Below are 19,476 nucleotides of genomic sequence, written 5' to 3'. Positions count from 1 at the left end.
TTGGCTGCAGAGACGTTTCACAACTCAGTGCTGTGGAAACCCATAATGTATTTTCAGCTGGGCAGTACCTCCCATCTGCAGTTGCCTTTTAAATTTTTTTTTAAAAAAAACACCCCAAAACTAAAATAGCCTAATTTATTTTCATATGCCTGCACAAAAATACTGCCCAGATCCTTGGAGACATGCAGTTTGTGAATCGATATAAGCCAAGAAGCTGGGCGCCTCTCTCCTCTCCCTAGCTCTTTTTGGAAATGGGCTAAATTCCTACAAACTGCACTAAACACACCAAGAGCTGTACAGATGATTTTATAGACCTGGGAGAGTTATTCCAGCTAACAGCCACAGTACGCTCTGTGCAGGCAGCGTCATAATGAGACATCCTCTCTGCAGCCTGGCATAGAGGCCGATGCAGCTCTGGTGCAGGTGGAGGTGTTGGGAAGGTGTTGCTACCCCAGCAAGCACAGCATGGGGACATGTCTCCTGGCCTTCAGCTGGGAAGGTGCATATGGGCTTGGGCTATCATGTACAGCCACAGTTTCTCTCCCTGGAGCTCACCTAGAGCCAGCTTAGCCTAGAGCAGAACGTTTTCCCCAAGGCACCACAACTCATGTGATGAGCATCCTCCTTGCCTTGGGAAGGGAGAGGTCTCCAAAGGCCCTGGGACACAAGACAAACAGATCTGTCTCTGTTGGGCCGCAGATGTAAAAATGGGGGTAATCAGAGCTCTTTAAGTGCATCATTAATAGGACTTTTTGGAGTCAAGCTCTGATGGGCTCCCAGCAGAGTCCTGTGACTTCCTATGACACTCGGTTTCTAAAAGGCTTTTATCCACTTCACAGCACTTCAACTCCATCTCGGGGGTCTGCAAGCAGGGTCAGATGCCAGCAGTGGGCAGAGAGCCAGCAGGTTGGATCCTCACCCACAGGGTCTTAACCCCATGTCAGAAGGATGCTTCTCAGGAAAAGAGGGTGTGCCATGACTTCAAGCGCCTCTCTGCCAGGGCCTCCTCCAAAATTCATCATGGTATGGGATACGATAGGTCCACCTTAGTACCTGTAACATGGTGGCAACGGCATGGACACTGCCAGATGTTCCACCCACTGGGAGGAAAAATATCAAGCATCTCATTGCCTGTGCCCAAGATTCCAGCCAGTACAACATCCAAAACCATCTCTGCAAGAGCAGGACGTGGGTGCACGTGGTGCTCAGTTCAGGCACCTTCTAGAAGGACAAAAGGGCTGCAAAGATCACCAAGGGCTGTCTGTGCAGGGAAGGGATGGCAGAGAACAGGGTCCGATGGCTCAGAACAGCATGCTTGGCTTTCTCAAATGCATTTGTTTGAGGACCACCTGACAGTTGTGATGCAAAAATTGCCTTTCATGGTGCTAACGAGGCAAATGTTGGGTGGATCATACCTGGGCAAGCCACAGGTCTCTCAACACTTCTGTTCACTGTAATGTCGAGGTGTAGTTGTTTCTACCAAGCCTTCCTGTCAACACCTAGTCTGCTACTTGGCCAATAATGTAAAATCTTTCGGGGTGAAACATGGCGCTGATGTCAGCTGTCGGTGGTACAGTAACCAACAAGAAAGAATTGCTGTTAGAGACCTAAAGGTACAATTAAACACTCAGAGATCAGCAAAATGCATCTCATGTAGCTGAATATATTGTAAAAACAGTGACTGCACTAGATGCCATGGGCCAGCCCTGCAAAGTCATGTTCATTGAGTGGAAGTTAACACAACTGTGAGTTTAAGGGCTTTGAGCGTTTATGGCCCCATCTTTCCTTGTGATGAGGAAGACAATAAGGTCTGAGAGATGAAATTCGACTTCGGGCATTAGCTGTGGCTCATGACATATAGATCAGACACAGCCATAACCCTTGTCTGGGATCAAGGAGATAGTGGTTGTAATTGATGCATCTACCAGTTAATCAAAAATTACGTCCACCCAGGGAAAAGCCCAGGAAATCAATCAGACGAGTCTCTTCCGTTGCCATCCTTTTGCATACAGTGGCCTCTTTGAAATACCACCACTTGTTACTGGCCTTGTGTGGGAAAGTTAATACCATTGTCCCCCTGCTCACATCTAGAGAATGAGAAACTGCCATGGACACCCTTAAGCGTCCACTCTCTGGAGTGTGTCCCAAGGAAGGTGTGCATGAACTTTTCTACTCCACCTTAAAAAAACACATTGTTCTTGTTTAAATCATCTTAATCTGGGAGGAAGTTATAGGGAAGAGGCATTCTGATGGACTGTCATGATATGGGGAAGGATGGGAGCAATTTTAGACTGTGATTCATGTTCGAAAACCTCTGAATGGAAAATCTCATTATCTGAAAAATCTCTGAATCTGCAATCTGCTTATTATCAGGTATTTTGAGGTCTCATAATGACCAAAGCTGGAAGATTGCTGAAAGGATGGGGTCAAAGACATCTCCAGTTATCTGTCCCCTGTGGCATTGAAAGCTGATGCTGTTACAAGGGCCCTGTGAGAGCATCATGACTCTTTGGAGCACGCCTGCTTGAACACAGCGTTAAGTCAAAGATGCCTCATTTTCAGTTTTATGCATGTCACACGCTTTCAGGATTGACCTTTATTAGGGTTTTTAATGGTTTGACTTGCTTCCATTCAAAATTAAAGGAAGGGGAAGGAAGTGCAAATTTTAGCGTGTCTTAATGCAAAATCCATCTTTGAAGAAAGAAGCAGAAAACAATGAGTGAAGGTGAGGAAAACAGCACCAAAAAGAACCCCTGGTCTGGATCTGGAAACCCCTGGTCTGCAAAGATCCGCTGATGTTACAGTCTGCTCCTTCACCCCTGCAGGAGAAGGACCCAGATCCTTCCCTGTGCTCTGAGGCAGAGCTTGGATGAAGGCAGACTGGTGGGGTGGGTCCCAGAAACCATCACCCCGGGTCCCAGCAACAGCTGACCCACCCGCCACAGCAACACCTTCCAGGGGAACCAACAACCCAGCAGAGAACCCTCCTGTACGGGTCAGCGTGTTCTCCCGCAGGACAGGCAAGGCCTGGATGGAAGCTGAGGAGCACAAATGGGGTTTGGTTGCTTTTGTATGCCCTCCTCCATGGTGTACGGCTCTGATTCAGGTTTTCCAACACTGCAGCATAAAAACCTTATTCCAGTGGGGACTTTGGTCGCTTCTGAGCTTGCGCTAAATCAAGCCAAGACTAAATGCCTCACCAGATTACATTTCTTCCATGACCATGTGGCTCTTCAGGGCTACCTCGATTGTGGTAGATAAGAGATCACATGCCTTTGTAAAAGATTTGCTCACACACATGACCACCACTTCTTTCCTGTTTCTGCATAGCACATGGTGGTTGAAACCTGAGGGCTTGGAGCTGGCTGGTTCAGACACAGTAACAACATCTAGTTTTAAACTTGAGCATTTCACGGAAAGAAGAAAAAAAAATCTACAAAACCGCATGGTATCATGAAATATCCTTCAAAGATGTTTTAAAAATTAAGTTTTAAAGTTCTTAGTGTCACTTAAAATACAGTCAAACACAGCAGTAAATTACTGTATTGAGTTGCTGTGAATAGAGGGTGTCAGATTTTTGTGAAATGCAAGGGTATAAGAGACTGAATTGTACTTCCCTGATGGTTAAAATTCTGTCTGCTGAAAATAACATTTTTTAATTTTTACTGCTGTAGTAAAGAGAGGTACTAAACATGTGGCACGTGATTTAAGAGGAAGGGCAAGCTAAAATAAAATTTAGACTAAATAAATGATTTCTTGGTTAATTTCTGAGTAATTTCAAAATTGACTTCACAGTTTAGTAGCTTAGAAATACTTGAAACTGTGACAGAGTATTTTCAACACAATTAAACTTGCTGTTTATTTTTTTAGTATTTCAAATCAAATTCCTTGTTCATTCACTCACCTGTATATTTATATCCTTCCCTGGACCTGTACCTCTATTTCTACACCTGTTCTGCCAAAATAAGCTGTCTAGAACTCACCTCACTTTCAGACTGGCTGTTTACTTTAAATGAGCTTTTATAGTGGTGGTGATGATGTAACCCTAAGCCTGAAATGTCAGTACGGTTTTCTTATTAACACACTGCCACAGACCACACTTAGATGAATTCTTCTCCCTCCTTCCTCTTGGCATTTGCCAGGCAAAGCAGCTAAATCACCTTCCATGTTGGCTGCTCCCACCCTCACTCCCCCACCACCTGGAAGGAGGGAAGGGCTGCTCCTAGTTCAGGGGATGCTGGGCCAGCAGAGATCCGTGATGCACCAGTGACTCAACCTGGCAAATACTGAACTGTTTTAAGTGCAGCCACTGTCCTGGACAGTCTGCTTTACTGTGTCAAACTCACGTTACAGCCCAGATGTCACTGTCTGTTCCCAAGATGACTTTGGGATAGCAGCCCTACTGCTATGAGAGCACCAGAAACACGCACACCTTCTCTCTCACCTTCTCTCCATTCATTCTTTTATGAGCACAGCTGGGCTGATGCTGCTTAGACCGTACACAGGACATGTACTGTGTTTCAGTGGCACATCACTGTCAGCAACATCATCAAGCTCTTCCAGCAATCTGCAACTAGGGCTCCAGAAAACTGTGGGCTAAGAAAGCTGGTTGGCAGACAACTACCATCCCTCACTTAGAAGCTGTCCATGCCTTGGAGACATGGTAAAGACCTTCAGCTGATATGGTTAGACCTTGCATAGACCACCCAATTTAAGAAGCACAGCAAGGAATGCTCCACTACCAACTCACACAGAATCACAGAATCATTCAGGGTGGAAAAGACCCTCGGGATCATCGAGTCCAACCCTCAGCCTGACTCTACAAAGTTCTCCCCTACACCAAATCCCCCAACATCTCAACCAAATGTCCCTTAAACACACCCAGGGATGGGGACTCCCCCCCCTCCCCCCCTCACTCTTTCTGTGAAACGTTTTTTCCTTATGTCCAGTCTAAACCTCCCCTGTTGCAGTTTAAAGCCCCATGGCCAAAACGATAACCAAGACCAGGGCTGATCTGCACCAAAAGAGATGACCATGTATGTATGAAAGCTCTGGGATCAACTGTGCATGTTCCTTGTGTCACTTCCAGGGCTCCAGATGCTCAGCAAAGGAGTAAACTCTGAAGCTCCATAGGTTTTCAAGTCAGGGTCCTCTCCTTGACACAGATTTCATGGGCTGTAAAAGTAACAGGAGACCTGGCAAGATGGCTGGAGCTCAGCGCCTCTGACTAGAGCCAGAAAAACCTTTACTTCAAGCAAAGTAACCACTCACAGTACAGATTCTAGAAAATTAATTTTAATTCCATCTCATCCCAATATTTATTACAGCAGACCAATAGATTTTCCTTTATTTATTTTTGCAAGATAGCAGCCAGTGATGTTAACACTAAACCAGAATTCAATCCATCATAGTAAAATTCATCATAAATCTAGACTAAGTATAGCAGCCAACTTTGAAATTGCTATAAATGAGACTTCACAGCCTCTGCAAGACTCACAGCAGAATCTATGCAGCCATCGAAGTTGGAATGAGTAAATCCATCACCCCCACAAATCAGGAGAGGTTGAGTATGAAGAATCATTTGTCCCGGAAAATTGGGCACAGCTTTTGTAACCTGAAAAAGAAAAGCACACAGGGAGATGGAAAAGAAAGTATCTTACCTGAGTTTCATGACAGAAAGGTCCATATCCCTGAGAAACACACCTTCATACAAAGCACCCCTCCTATCCCAGATCATAGATCCAAACATTAACCATCAAAATACCATAGTAATATATCTATATTCTGTAGTTAAATAATTGTGGAAATTTTGAAAGCTTACAGCCCTGGCCTGTCTTATTCTCATCCCATCTCAGCAGAAATGAATTGCCTGGCTCTGGACAGATGAGGCATGGAGATCTCTAAGCCAAAAGGTATGAGGATTCATGATCTCACGTCAGCAGAGGTGGGCTTGCAAAAACCTCCAGGTATGTAACTGTTCAACAAAGGAGCGGAGCCTGCCGTTTCCAAGAGAGCCTTGCAACACCACTGGGTTGAGCAGGTGACTCCCTGGATGGATGGTGGGGTGGATTTCAGAGTAACAACTGTCATGATGAGCTGCCTGTGCTTCCCACTGCTGTGCAAGGGTACATACAGCCATGGGACAACTCATTCTGTCCCCAGCTCTGCTACGCTGGTCTCCTTTCTCACCTGAGCAGCACAACAATTTTTAGACACTGCTAGAGATACAATCAACACTTTCTCTGTAAGCAGCATGGGACTAGTCCTGAATAAGGTAGTTTTGATAAATATTTAATGCAATTTTCAATACATGCATTGTACTCTTTTAAAATATAATTTTCCTGGCAATATACCCTCAATTAAACTTGTATCTGTGGATTGGCAGCTCTTGGGCAGTTCTGTGTAACATCTCTAAAAGTGAACGGACTCTGCTTTGGCCATGGCTTTGCTATGAACCTGAAGCTACCTGGAACTCATGGGGAGAACAAAAGACCTCTTTTCAGTATTGTACTTTATGACAGACATCAATGCGTGTCAAATGGCAGAGTAAAAGCACACAGTATCTGTGGTTTTATCATGCTTGGCTTTGTCACACATCGTTGTAGCCTGTTTCAAACCTATATACAAAGGCTGAGTGTCCTTGTTGTACTAAATCAGTGTATCCCAGAGCAGCACCACTGAATCTCAGGATGGAGATAAGGCAGCATCAGCACTGGCTGAAAGGTAAATGTGAGGGCAAGGCAGGCTCAGGCAGAAGGGATAAAAAGTTTAAGAAGATGCAGGACAGCTTGATGATAAAGTGATTATGGGGGGGAAGGGGGAAAAAACAGTCCAAGAAAAGGAATAACAAAACAAAATACATAAAGACGAAATGTTGAAAAAAAGGAAAAAAGTATCTAGAAAGCCAGAGAGGAAAAAAAAAAAAAGAGCAGAAGCACAGCAGTAGCCCAGCAATAAAGATCAAACTATAGAGATCATAAAGCATGATACAGAGAGTACAATTTTCTTTTGATCATTTCTTGACTTTCTGCCTTTGGTCCAAAGATATGTTTTGGATTCCCGTGCAGTAAACTGTTACTGTGTCCCATCATGTGACTGTCAGCTTCAGTGAACAGACCTAAAGTCCAAGGCATCTTGCTTAGTCCAGGGGATTTTTGCCCTGATTCAGACGTACACTCAGCTAGTCACTGCCATGCCGTTATCTGCCATTTCCAAGCACCGATCAGCTGCAAAACCCCGCGTTTATGTTACCGGCTGCATTTTGTGTTACTGGCATGTCAGTATCTCTTTAAAGGAGGTAATCGTCTGAAATGAATTTGTAGCCAGTTGCAACTCATTTTCCATTACTCAACTCAACAGAAGAGCCATGGTACATCCAGTCAGAGATCATCTTCCTCAGACGAATTTTAGGTCAGTACTTAATTTATTCCTAAATTTTTCTTACAGATCAAGGTCACAGCATAAACAAGGAAGAAAGGTTTAGCAGAAAAAGGCTTTTTGAGTGTCCTTCCTTCTTGATTACCAGTCCTTATTTGGCACTGGCTGTACCAAACAGCTTCTGTTTTGTCATACTGATCAGAGGATCGGTATTTTCACATCTCAGCCTGCATCTTTTTGCCTGTGTGGCAAGACTGCGTGCTCAGTGTTGTAAAGGCCCTCCCTCTAGACATAGTGACTGAAGAAAGGAATGATCCTGATCTTCAAGTTCTTCTGAAGGTGCTGTCCAACATAAATTCTGAATGACCCTTGGCTGTATGGCACAGCCTGCTGGATCTCCATTGTCAAAGACTTCAAGACTCAGCTACACAAAGCCATGGTTAAGATCACCTAGTGATGGTGACAGTTCTGCTTTGAGCAACAGGTTGGACTACAGGCCTGAAGAGGTCCCTTCTGAGATACCCTCTGAAGAGTTCCAATTTCTATGATTCTGTGTTTTCCCAGTATTCCTTATAAAGTGTCTCTGTCAAAGGGACACGATGGGTTGGGAAGCTGTTAGCTCTGAATGCTAATAGTGTCTTACTGTAATTAAAGGAGGGGATCCAGAATTGCAGCTGTACTGCTAAGTAGTGTCAGTAGAATTTTGGAAATCTTAATCCTCCATCCACCATGGATAATTGTAATGCCTGCACTTTAATCCCAGGATTGTGTTTGGCCATGTGAGGGATGTTACAGCTGGATTTAATTAACAAGTAGGATAAATCCTGCCTAAGAGAGTCAGGGGAAAGATGCATCCATCTTATCAGTTCCCTTTGCTTCTGTGTCAACAGCTGATTATAACTGAAAGTAAAGATAGCTTTAAGAGAAAGAGGGAGCTCTGTCCCAGGTATTTAACTTAGGTAGTGATTATTTTATAGGGTGACAATAGAGATCTCTTTACTGAGATAATGGATCTCACTTACACTGACTTATTTGCAATCTAAGACATATTGACACTGGCCCACTGAATTAAAGACTGGTGAGAATCCCTCCTGTGACAGACATAAAGCACAAGCAGCTGCTGCAGTCAGTGGTTTTGGTTAGTGCATGGTTGACAGCAGGCAACAGAGGCAGGAGAAGAAAGAGCGAAAAGCTGTGAAGGGGTTTGAGAAAATAATAGAGCATCATCCAGCAGTAAGATGTCTGAATGTAATTTTTAAATAGGGGAAACAGGATGCACACCTAGTGATTTAGGAAGACAACAATTTTGAAGCAATTGTGGAAAATAAGAGTTCATTCCTACAGTCACTGTTCCAGCTAGCTCTAAAAGATGAAGCAATACAAGTTTACAAGGTTATAATATATCCTGTATGGCCACAATTTTGCCAGGATTCAAAAAGCATAGCTGTTTGGTAGAATGCAATTAAGATGTTTTTTATTTAGTAGTAAGAAATTAAGTGCCATTCTTGTCTTTTCTTTTATCCATGGTTTCATGGTGAAATAAATCAGAATGGGCTATATATGATGCATATGCTTTTATGTCACTTTTGACAATATGCTAGTGTGAATAGTGCAAGGAAAAGTCATATTAGGCTCTTTTCTTGCACACATAAACAAAGTACCTGAATGTGATAAATTTTATGATAGAGCTCTGTGACAGCAGCAGTATCTAAGATGTATTAATTCTGTTTAAAAATACTTCTAACTTTGTTTTGGGAGCCCTTTCCAGAGCTGGTCAACCAACTGTCCTCCCTACCACCTGCAGCTCTTGTGCTCGCAAGCAGTTTGAAGCAGAAAGGTAACAGATAATGCAGAAGACCAGAAGCCACAACCAGAAAAGGGTGTCTTAACAGTGACAACTGTGTAGAGATACTGCTACTAGCAAAAAAACCCCCTGACCTGATAAAAAAGAGCATATAAAACATACTATGATTTATGTATGAGTCATCTGAAACATCGAAACCAGTGTTAAGGTTGTTTTTATATGACAGCTGTGAACAAACACTATGCCCTGGGAAGTGATTTGCAAACTACCAATATCTAACTCGCAGAATAATAAACTTTGTGCTAGCGAGATCAGGTTCCTAAATTGGATGCAGATCAAGGAGCATGAAGCAGACTTCTCAACAGCCATCTACAGTAACTTTTCCAGACTTCATAAAAGGAAAAATTTTTAGGGAACTGCTTTAAGTAAATATTTTGCATGGACTTCCACATTCAATTTCACCAAATGTAATTTAACTTAAGAGGCTTTGGGTAAACACGTAGATACACTCCAATACTTTAGGAAATTGCCAACAATTTCCTTGGATTTTTAAAAGAATTCTGTAAAATATACACATTTTGCTATTATTACCCTTAGGTAGTTTACTTTAAAATAGTTTTTGCATAACATGCTGTTAAATAGAACTGGGCCAAATCAAATAATAACAATTAGTATGTCTGAACGCAAGGACTTCTGCTGCTCTGTGGTAGGGTGGGAATTTTGCTAATAATATCACATACTTTCGGATATAGGACAGATTGAGTCATATTTTTAAATACCAGCGAAAATCCCACCGAAGTCTATGGGATTTACTTCCTTCCTGTGCACTGCACTCCCTACTTACCAGGAGTGCTGCATAACTTACTGCTGAGCCAGGTCCACTCTGTGAAAAGAGGACTAGAAATGATGTGGCTGTTGTTGGCCAGCCTTGGATGCTCTTCATGGCTACGTGGAAGAATGTATTATGGATATCGAGCAACCACCCCCTTTCTTCTTGCTCCCTGAGGATGAAAACCGCTGGGTTGTAGGATGTCCTGTTTCTTGCAACACACAGCAAGTCTGTACATGGCACTGCCCCAGCAGCATCCTGCCAGCTGACTAATCCCACCACAGAATACCTGAGAGTATCTCCATTTATGACACTTGATGCTGGCTGGTTTAGGTAGGGATGGCATGATCCTCTCCAGGTGACTGAGAATTAACTGCTGCACCTCTGCAGGGTCTGAATCCAGGTGCTTGCTTCCAAATGTCACAGTTGTGTGAACTACAACTGAGGGCCCAATTTCAGAAGATTCTGAAATAAAGAAGAGAGATGCTTTTGAAAGACTACTCATTAATACTTGCCTTCCTTGCATGCTGACAGTTGTGCCTCTAGCCTAGGAGTCAGTAGAACAAAAGTATCTGTGGCACCACCCTGTTCTTCCAGCTGGAAAAAACACAAGCAATAACAACACAAGTTGTTAACAAGAAGCACAGTGAAGAAATCCAGGCTTTTTGCAAAATTTGCAATGGTTTTCTCATTGCAATAACCCTAGCCCCACATATGTCTCCTAGAGGAACCTCAAGGCTTTCCCACACCCTGTAAGTAGCAGCTGGAAGGAGCAGAGAATATACTGGAAGCAAACTCTCCCTTTTTCCTTCTGGACATTTCAACAGGCTCTACAAGGAGGGCAACCACCTGGTGATTGTGGCAAACGGGCAAAAGAGAACAAGAAGAAACACGTAAAACCGCTCTGTAAGATTTTTTTCCAGTCAAGTCCACAAATAGTAATGGTTAGTGCCCCTACAACCGCAGAGCACTCACAGGCACGTGGTCGCAGCTGCCCACCTGCAAGGTCTTGCTTGCGTGGTGGCTGTGGAGGTGAGGCTTCCTACAGGGCTACACCTGCAGCTGGGACTAACGTTATCACTGGCAACTGTAAAGGGAAAGCCCTTGACCAAAGGCTGAAGCTCACCCAAAGGCTGAAGCTCACCCAGCCATGTGGTAAGATTAAGATACTGGATGATGCACCTTTTTTTTTCTTTCGGATAGAAGATTATTCTTGGGAATTGAATGGCTCTGCCATTGTTTGAGGGCATGGATCCCCAGGGGCTCAGCACTCCACTTACAGCCGAAGGCATGTGAAGACTCTGAGCATGCCAGATGTAAAACAAGCAAATTGCAGCCACAGCCACTGCCAGCCTGATGCATGCAAGTCACTGCACCAACAACAGCACAGCCAGCGAGCCACCTCCTCTGTCTGAACAGCCGGAGGAGTGGGGGCACCTGGGTCACCACAGCCTATTTGCTTACACACCTCGATCAGACTAATTTACATTCTTCCTCCCTTGCACATTTGAAACACGTGTCCCCTTAATGGGGACAATCTCTGCAACACAGAAATACGTAAGGCTTGAACATGAAATCATCACGAGATAAAAAGGCAAAGGACAAAAAAAGAAGAGTGTTGCATTACTGTGAAAAACATCTGCTCCCTCTATAATTGGTTGCATATTGGCCATGCAACAGTATTTAGATAGTTGAAAGGCTAGAATAAAACCAATACATTTATGGAGGGGAAGAAGGGGAACAGAAGCCAAGGCAGGTTAGCTTGAGAAATCAGCACCTCCTTTTGGCCTGCACAAGGGAACTCAAATTTTGCTGCTCTAGCAACTTCCAGGAAACCGATGTACAGTTCTCTACATGCACCGTTTGGGGAGTGTGAACCTTCAATACAACTTCAGTCCTCGTGCAAATACGTGCAAGTGAGCAAAACTAAAAAAGAAGAGTTTGTCCCTTAAAAATCAACCAGGCTGAAGTGCCAGGGGAGGAAGTGAAGGCAGCTCAAGTGCTGATGTTCACATCACAAGGCATGATGAGGACCCAGTAGATCCTTGTGTGAGTCATTCCTCCTGGGGCTGTTCCGCTTCGAATGAGCAGGATGCATTTGCTGGAGCAAGGACACGACCCTGGGTTCTGCTATATTTTAGCTACAAGTTCAAACTCACCAAGCTGGTTGTTAGATTAAGCGGTTCTCTCTAGCTCCGTTAACTACACATTCCCTGTTTTGGAGGCAGAAAGCCTTCTCTGGCTAAATCTCTGTTTGAATTAGCACATTCCTACAAAAATATTTTAGTTTCATCAAATGAGCATTTTATGACCAAGGAACCCACAACGAAAGAGGCAGTTGAACACCTTCTGGTCAGTTCTGGTTGTTAGGTACCAAGCTTGATAGAAATCTTTCTCTCTGCTATGTTGATGATCTTCAGCTTCAGATCCCTTTGAGAAGATAATGAATTCCAGCTTTCCAAAGGCAAACAAAATGTCTTTCTCCAATAAGCTTTCTGTCCTGGGCTGATCACTTCAGAATACACAACCGAGGCACAGCAGTACCAAGTCCTAGCACCCACAGCAAGCATGAAAGCAATGGCTTTAACTTCAGTTGGAAGGATCCCTTCACTGAGTCTCTTTCCTGGGTGGGCCAGCTCAGTCAACCCATGCTCTTGAAAATCGGCAAAATGTGGCAAAAACTGTGGGAAGATGTTTGCTGTTTGTGACCGGAATGCACTCTGACAGGCCACTGAGCCATGGTCCTGACCTTTCTTAAAGTTCTCCATCTCCAAGTAAGGCAATTCTAAGAGCAGAAGATCACTCACTTCACTCCCTGAGTTGGGCTTGCAAGCTCTGTTTTCAGCAAGTACTAGAGCTCCCTTCCTAGGTGATTTCCTGGAGAATCCAGAAATTTTGAGATTGTTTCCTATTATAATTGGAGGTGCTGATTTTGCTCTCTTGTGTCTTGGGCTTGAAAATAAGCCTTAACCATCGGGGATGGACAGGTCCAAGATACCCACCTGGCATGGATTTGGGATGACGGCAAGGCAGATCTGCGACTAAGACTGTAGAGTGAAACAAGGACCACTCTTGTCTAGAAGCAGAGGCTCAGCCAAAGGGGCCATCTTCCTGAGCTCCAATGAACTGACTGACTGAGTCTAACATTCAGCCTCAACCTCATCTTCCCAGGATTCCGCCTGCCACCCTCAGGCCTGGTTTCACAGGCTAGCACAGGACATATCTCTGCAACAGCTTTTCCAACAGTCTGGAAAAACGTCAGAAATGCTACTCAGTCTCTCCTTCCCATTTTGTGGGAGAAAACAGGTATTCTGGTGTCTACATAGAGACTGTCAGGGACAGAAGACCAAGTGGGGAAGCCTATTAGGTACCTAGGGATTTATTGTAGCCTACATGGTATTTTGGCAAATTCTTCCACATAAACTTGGCAAAAAAGCTCATTAAAAGACATCTAAGCATTTTAATAAAATAAATTTCATTGCTTGATGTGACTTGTTATAGCCAATGATTCTTGGACAGGGCCGCCTTCTTTCAAATCTCTCATCTCTTCCATAGCATGTACAAAACAAGTTTCAGGAGAACAGGCAGTTTGTTGAGTTTTTAATTCCTCCTTTGAGCTACTGATAGTTTGGAGAGCTTCCAGAGGCCACTGAGTCACAGCCTTCCAGTACTGAAATGTGCAGCCTGCAAGGATCAAGTTTAGCCTCAAGCCCTTTTCTTTCTTCTGCAAAAATACTGACTAAGAGAGTTTAAAATAGATTTTTCTCTGAAAGCAATGGGGGCATCTCAGCCATGATGAACTGGGTATGAATGACTGTTCAGCTATTGCAGGAGTAAAACCATCATTTTCCTCCCAACATGTTTAGATGAGGCTGCAAGTGCTAGCTTAAAAACGAGGCCTTCTGGCAGGGCTTCTCATATGATTTTAATTTCCTTTATTTGTGGCAAAGATGTAAGCCATCCATGGCCATGCCAGCAGATGACAAAGTAGCATGGGAGATGTGGCAAGCCCGGGAACGCTCGGCAATGCGAAGGGTAATGATCTGAGTGTGAATGGAAGCAGCATAAAAGCTTTCATCTAGTCCCAGTTCTCCTCCCCTTTCATCCCAGCTGCACAGCAATTAATCCGATCAGTTGATGCATTGGAGGGCATAAGACGCCGGGTAGATCAGAGCTAGAATCAGACAGCAGAGCTGGCTCTAGCTTATACCTACTTAATGAGCAAGGAGCCACTCTGCCAGCATTGGCAGCGTCCTCGGCATCCGCAGTTGCTCAGGGACCCCACTGAAAACCGCTGAAAGCAGCGAGCTTGCGCCTTCCTCTGTCCAGCCCACGCTGCACCGCCGCGGGGGTGCCTGGCCCCCAGCCCCTCTGGCCTGCCTTTGTTAACTTGCACCAGGAGGAAGGTGGATTTTTGTGCAGAGACCCTGTTGAGGCTGTGGCCAGCGAGGGAAGCACAACAGCAGTCTGGCAGCCACGGTTTGTGCCCAAGGTTTAGACTCCTCTCCCCCATGGCACTGGGAAGAAGCTGTACTACAACTACAGTTTTCCTTCGCTTCTGAGTTAAGTTTTCCTCATTTTACTGTTAATTTCTTTTGCTCTGCTTCATAGCACAGGACCGACACAGGCAGAAAGTAGATGCAGAGCGACAAATGTGAGGATAAACACATTCCTTTCAAGACTTAATTTTGCTTCCATGTAAACAGAAAAGAACTGTGCAATCACTGGCATATTGCCCCATCCAGCCCAACAGCCTGTCCATGACGGGGAAGGTGTTGCAGGAGCTGCTACATCCTTGCCTGGCCTGGCAGCCAGGGCTGTGCAGAGCCTGCAGACTGTGAGGAGGCTGGCTTGTAGGGGTGGGAAGAGGGCCTGAGCTAGCCTCTGATGTGGGTCCCAGATTTAACACAGCCACCCTCCTTGGGATGTCTTGGCCACCACCACTATCTACATGCAGTTGTTCTGAGCAGCCTGCAAGGCTGAGCAGAGAAGCAGGGATGAACAAATGCAGTTTTTTGCCTCAAAGTCAAAGTATGAAGTTCCACCAGTTCTCCACAGATAAGTCTAGTCCACAAAGGCCTTACGGGAGATGCTGAAGCACTTCAGACCAAAGCCTGGATACACTGTTTGTCTTATCAGCAGTGTCTTCTCCTCTTAGCAAGTCTGAAACCACATACATAGAAAAGGAAAATGGATAAAGAGACAGGAGATTAAATAAATGCAGAATTAAGTAAGTCTGTAATTTAAAAGTGAGGATCTAATTACATCTTCCACATGCTAAAGGGAAGGTGACAGAGATGACAGAGACAGACTCTTCTTAGAAGTTCAAAGCACCAGGACACGAGTCAAGGGGCACAACTACAACAAGAGAAAACCCCAACTGGACATGAGGATACCACCCCTTTCCGTGTGAGCAGGGCATGACTGGGACAGGGCCCTGAGTGTTGGGGGTCTCCAGCCTTAGGGACTGCCCCAACTCACCTGGACATTTTCTGTAGCTGTGACACTTGCTCTTTTGGGAGCAGGGTCAGGCCAGAGACCCCCACCCCAGTGCCTCTAGCTGGAGTTGGGTAAGTTTGTATAAGCCCATGAAAACAGACAAGGAAGACCTCCAACACCAACAAGTAATGTGAAGTACAAGCTGTCAAAGGTGGAGCACATATCTGCTATCTGGAAGGGGTGCAAGGACAGAAAGCATGAAAACAGAGTTGACCATACACTGCACTTCAGCCAATTATAACCATGAATTAAGCACTAGCAAAGTCTCTCCATGCTGAACTCTCTGGGGAAACTCGATCTTGACCTATAACCTGGGAATGAGGGGAAAGGTGTTTGGATTGTGAGCAGCAAAAGGCGGCTATCAGCTTCTTAACATTTTAACACTGAGTCTCAACACTCGTCACTAATTTCCAGCTGGAGGAATCACACAGGCTGTGTAAAGAAAGAGACAGACAGGATGCTGACAGTGAGAATTTATGCAGGATTAAGCCTGTTAAGAGTATTACCTTCCAGAAAAAGGATGGGGCTAATAAAAGATGCCCTGGAGAAGAGCAGAGAGAACAGAGCCCAGGGCCACTTCCCCAGCACAGTGGCTTGTGGCTCAACAGCATCTGGCACCAGAAAGGTGGCTCCTAGCTTTGAGTAACACATTTGGTGCAGAATTGTAAGATGGAAGAGCATGGTGTCCTGGGTGAAGCTGCTCAGCAAAGTTGCTCAGGCTAGAAGCATAGCTGTCACTGTTACGGTTGGATAAAAAGACTTGTGGGCAAAATCCTCCATGCACTCTGTACTGCAGGACAGTGACAATATGAACAGCCCGTGCTGCCAAGTCCTCCCACAGAGACCTCCTTCCGTCCTGGGAAGTTCTCAGATGATATTAAGGGTGTAAAGTCAGCTCCTGTGGTGGCCATGACCTCTTCACCATAGTCTCAGGGAAGGAAGGGGACAGAGAGATCACTAAAGCATAAACAACTCAATAAAACAAAACATAACTTCTCAGAGAAAGCCCACAATGGATTATCTGTCCACCAAAACCTTCTCCCTTGCAAAATGCAAAAGCTACTTTTCTCTGGTGAATCTATGCCAAGGTCATGGTTCAGAGTCCCTAAATTCAAAAGACATTTTAGAGATTAGCTGCAATCCCTGGGATCCATGAGGCCTGAATTGTCTTTAGTATGGAGAACACCATCAGAGCCTGAAAGTCACAGGATTCATTTGGTATCTATCATGTTCTGGAATTGTGACAGGTTTAAAAGTAACTGTGGAAGGGGAGGAACTGGCAGGTAACATGGATTTCATGATGGCAGGAAGAGGACAGAGCTCTTGGGACTATATTAATGGCAGAAGGTACCCTAAGAAGAACCCATCTGCCCTCCAACACTGCCCACATGGCTAGCAGTGACTTGGCAAAGACGGGGAGGAGCAGCTATAGCTTCTCCTACTATCCCTGAGAAAGCAGAAGCCAACTGGATTTGTCCAAACAATGATATTCTAGGAGAGAAAATCATGTCTGAGTACCATCATGGAGCACATCTTGCAGTTGCTTAGCTGAAAGGCTTTGAGGCCTGTACCACAAGGAACACGGTGTTCACTGAGGTGCCAAGAACTGGGCGTTCAGAGAGGCTGATCAGCCACAACCTTAGAAGTGGTTGTGCTGGTCTAGGACTGAAGCACATTTGTGGAAAAGCATGAGGCAGCACGGGCTGCAATCTGCATGCCCTGGAAGTGCCCTGCGGCTCACGGACTCTGCAAAGTCCTTAAATCCACCAACCCCCAGAAGAATGAAATCTACTTTGATAAAGGCCTTTATCAGAGTAGCCAAGATCTGCGGATCAGTTTACAGGCTCCATAGGCACATCTGCAAAAGGTCCACAAAGAGGATTGAAAATTTTTACTTGTTCAGTTGTGCTGACATTAAAACTTGCTAGACAGCTAATGTGGACAAGGCGTGAAGAATTGCCTGGTTTGGCCAAGGGGGCTTGGTTGGACTCGCTTCCCAGTTAATTTATTAGTGTGTCCAGAAAATACTCAGCAGACCATTGTTTGCCTCAGAGTCGCAGGATTTAGGTAGGAAGTGACCTCTGGAGGTCCCTAGTCCAACCTCCTACTCACAACAGGGTCCAGCTTCAAAGGCAGATCGCACTCGTAGTGTTTGAGTGCTCATCTGAATGGCTGAGAACCCCTCCAGTGGCAGCATGGGCACCACATTTCTTCTTCCTAGGGGATCAATCCTAGGGTTAAAACCTTGATCCTAGGGTTACAACCTAGTCTCCAGAAGAAACCTGTATACAGATATCATTGGCAAACACCTTCCACAGGAACGTTTTCTTCCTTCCTAGAGGAACAGATAAGAGGGAATGGCCTCAAGCTGCCCAGGGCAGGGTCAGGCTGGCTCTGAGGAAGGATTTCTGTGCAGAAGGGGCTGTTGGGCGTTGGAATGGGCTGCCCAGGGCAGGGGGGGAGTCCCCATCCCTGGAGGGGTTGAAGAGTCGGGCTGACCCAGCGCTGAGGGATCTGGGGGAGTTGGGAACGGTCAGTGTGAGGTTCATGGTTGGACTGGAGGAGCTTCAAGGGCTTTTCAATCTAGATGGTTCTGTGATTCTGTAACAGTGTCTAGTATTTTTCTGATGTTCCTGCCCAAAACCTGGAGTCAGTACAGATGTCAATGAAAACCGAGACATGCTTCCTTCCTCCCCCTCAGGATTTTTGAGTCTTACAGGGGAGATGTGTTTTGCTATTCAAAACCCATTCTGGTCCTGGGTAGCATGAGGGGAAGGGAAAGGGCTTCATCACTGCCACACCAAACAAACCCTCAAAGCTAGGCTGTAAAGAAAATGCTGCTGGGTCAGCACAGAGGGTAGCAGAGAAGCTGGATGCATCCAGACAGGCTTGGAACTGTATCCCTGCTCCCTGGGAGGGATCAGCAGGCTGCTGACAGAGAAATCAACGTGCAGGCTTCATAGAACTGTATCTAAAATGAAAAATTAAACAGTGATTAGCTTTACCACACCTAGCAAATAAGAGAGATGGAGGTTTGCTTTCAAAATGCCACACTGCTAGTTAGTAAAAGGGTTAGTGAGCTTCCCAAGTTATCCTCAGAAGTTCCCATGGTTTGTAAGGTCCCATATTCTCCCTGGAATAAAAACTGCTCCACCCACAAGGTACATTTTGGAAGAGTCTATGTAAAGAACAGTAATAACTTTTTTATATTCAGAAATTTAGCATTTCATTAGCCTTATATACAGTTTCTGATTAGTTTTCTAAAAGGCGGGCAGAGCAGGCAGGGGATTACAAAGCAATTAGACAGGTAATGAGGCGAAAATATAAATAACTCTTTAACTCTTCCACCTTCCTAGAAATTCTTATTTCGGTACTGAGAAGACAAAGGAATCTGTATCTTAAAATTAAAATGGATACTCAAGAATTACACTGATCCTGAAAACCTGCAAAACGAATCTTCCCTTTAAATTATATAAACTTGCAATCCTGAGGCGAAAGACAGAAACGCTTCCATTTTTTTGTGTCATCTATCTTTAGTCCTCCAGAATGCAAAGAGATGCGAAGACTGCAGTATTACAGAAATGAGACTTGAAATAATTTATACTGAAGAATTCCCACTGTCCTCCCGACCAGTTATAAATATTGATGGGGTGTTTAAGGCAGCCAATCACACAGATATTTAATATTCATACATACCGCACAGGGAATTGAACATACACTTCTTGTAGGCTCTTCCTTATGTAATGTTCAAGCACATTACCTCTGCGGATGGAGACACAATTTTATGAACAGCAGCTGAGATCCTCAGCTGATCCTTCTCGGAGGCTCATCACGCTCCAGATTACATTGGTAACAGCAGTGTCAGAGAAACAGCTTTATTATTGATTCTTCTGCATAAATCAGGGAGTAAACAGATGTCACCTGTAGTTACCAGTAAGGAACTAGGTTGTGTCACAATGAAGCCAAC

The 19,476-nt window shown here is 44.7% G+C and overlaps 1 protein-coding gene across 2 annotated transcripts in view; it reads right to left on the bottom strand.

The window, feature by feature from the left end:
- Window positions 1–5,290: 5,290 nt before the first annotated feature.
- Window positions 5,291–19,476, bottom strand: part of RNLS (renalase, FAD dependent amine oxidase) — a 76,804-nt gene continuing 62,618 nt past the window's right edge. For both annotated transcript variants that reach the window (XM_074924310.1, XM_074924311.1), the window contains exons 6-7: window positions 10,300–10,475; window positions 5,291–5,614 (exon numbers count right to left, since the gene is read on the bottom strand). In XM_074924310.1, coding sequence (XP_074780411.1) covers window positions 5,462–5,614; window positions 10,300–10,475 — 329 coding nt within the window. In that variant the 3' untranslated portion in view covers window positions 5,291–5,461. The remainder of the gene's footprint in view (window positions 5,615–10,299; window positions 10,476–19,476) is intronic.

The sequence above is a fragment of the Athene noctua genome, chromosome 21 (assembly GCF_965140245.1).
Source record: "Athene noctua chromosome 21, bAthNoc1.hap1.1, whole genome shotgun sequence".
In the NCBI taxonomy this organism is placed as follows: Eukaryota; Metazoa; Chordata; class Aves; order Strigiformes; family Strigidae; genus Athene; species Athene noctua.
Note: the sequence above shows the minus strand (reverse complement) of the source record. Positions and strands in the feature narration are given on the sequence as shown.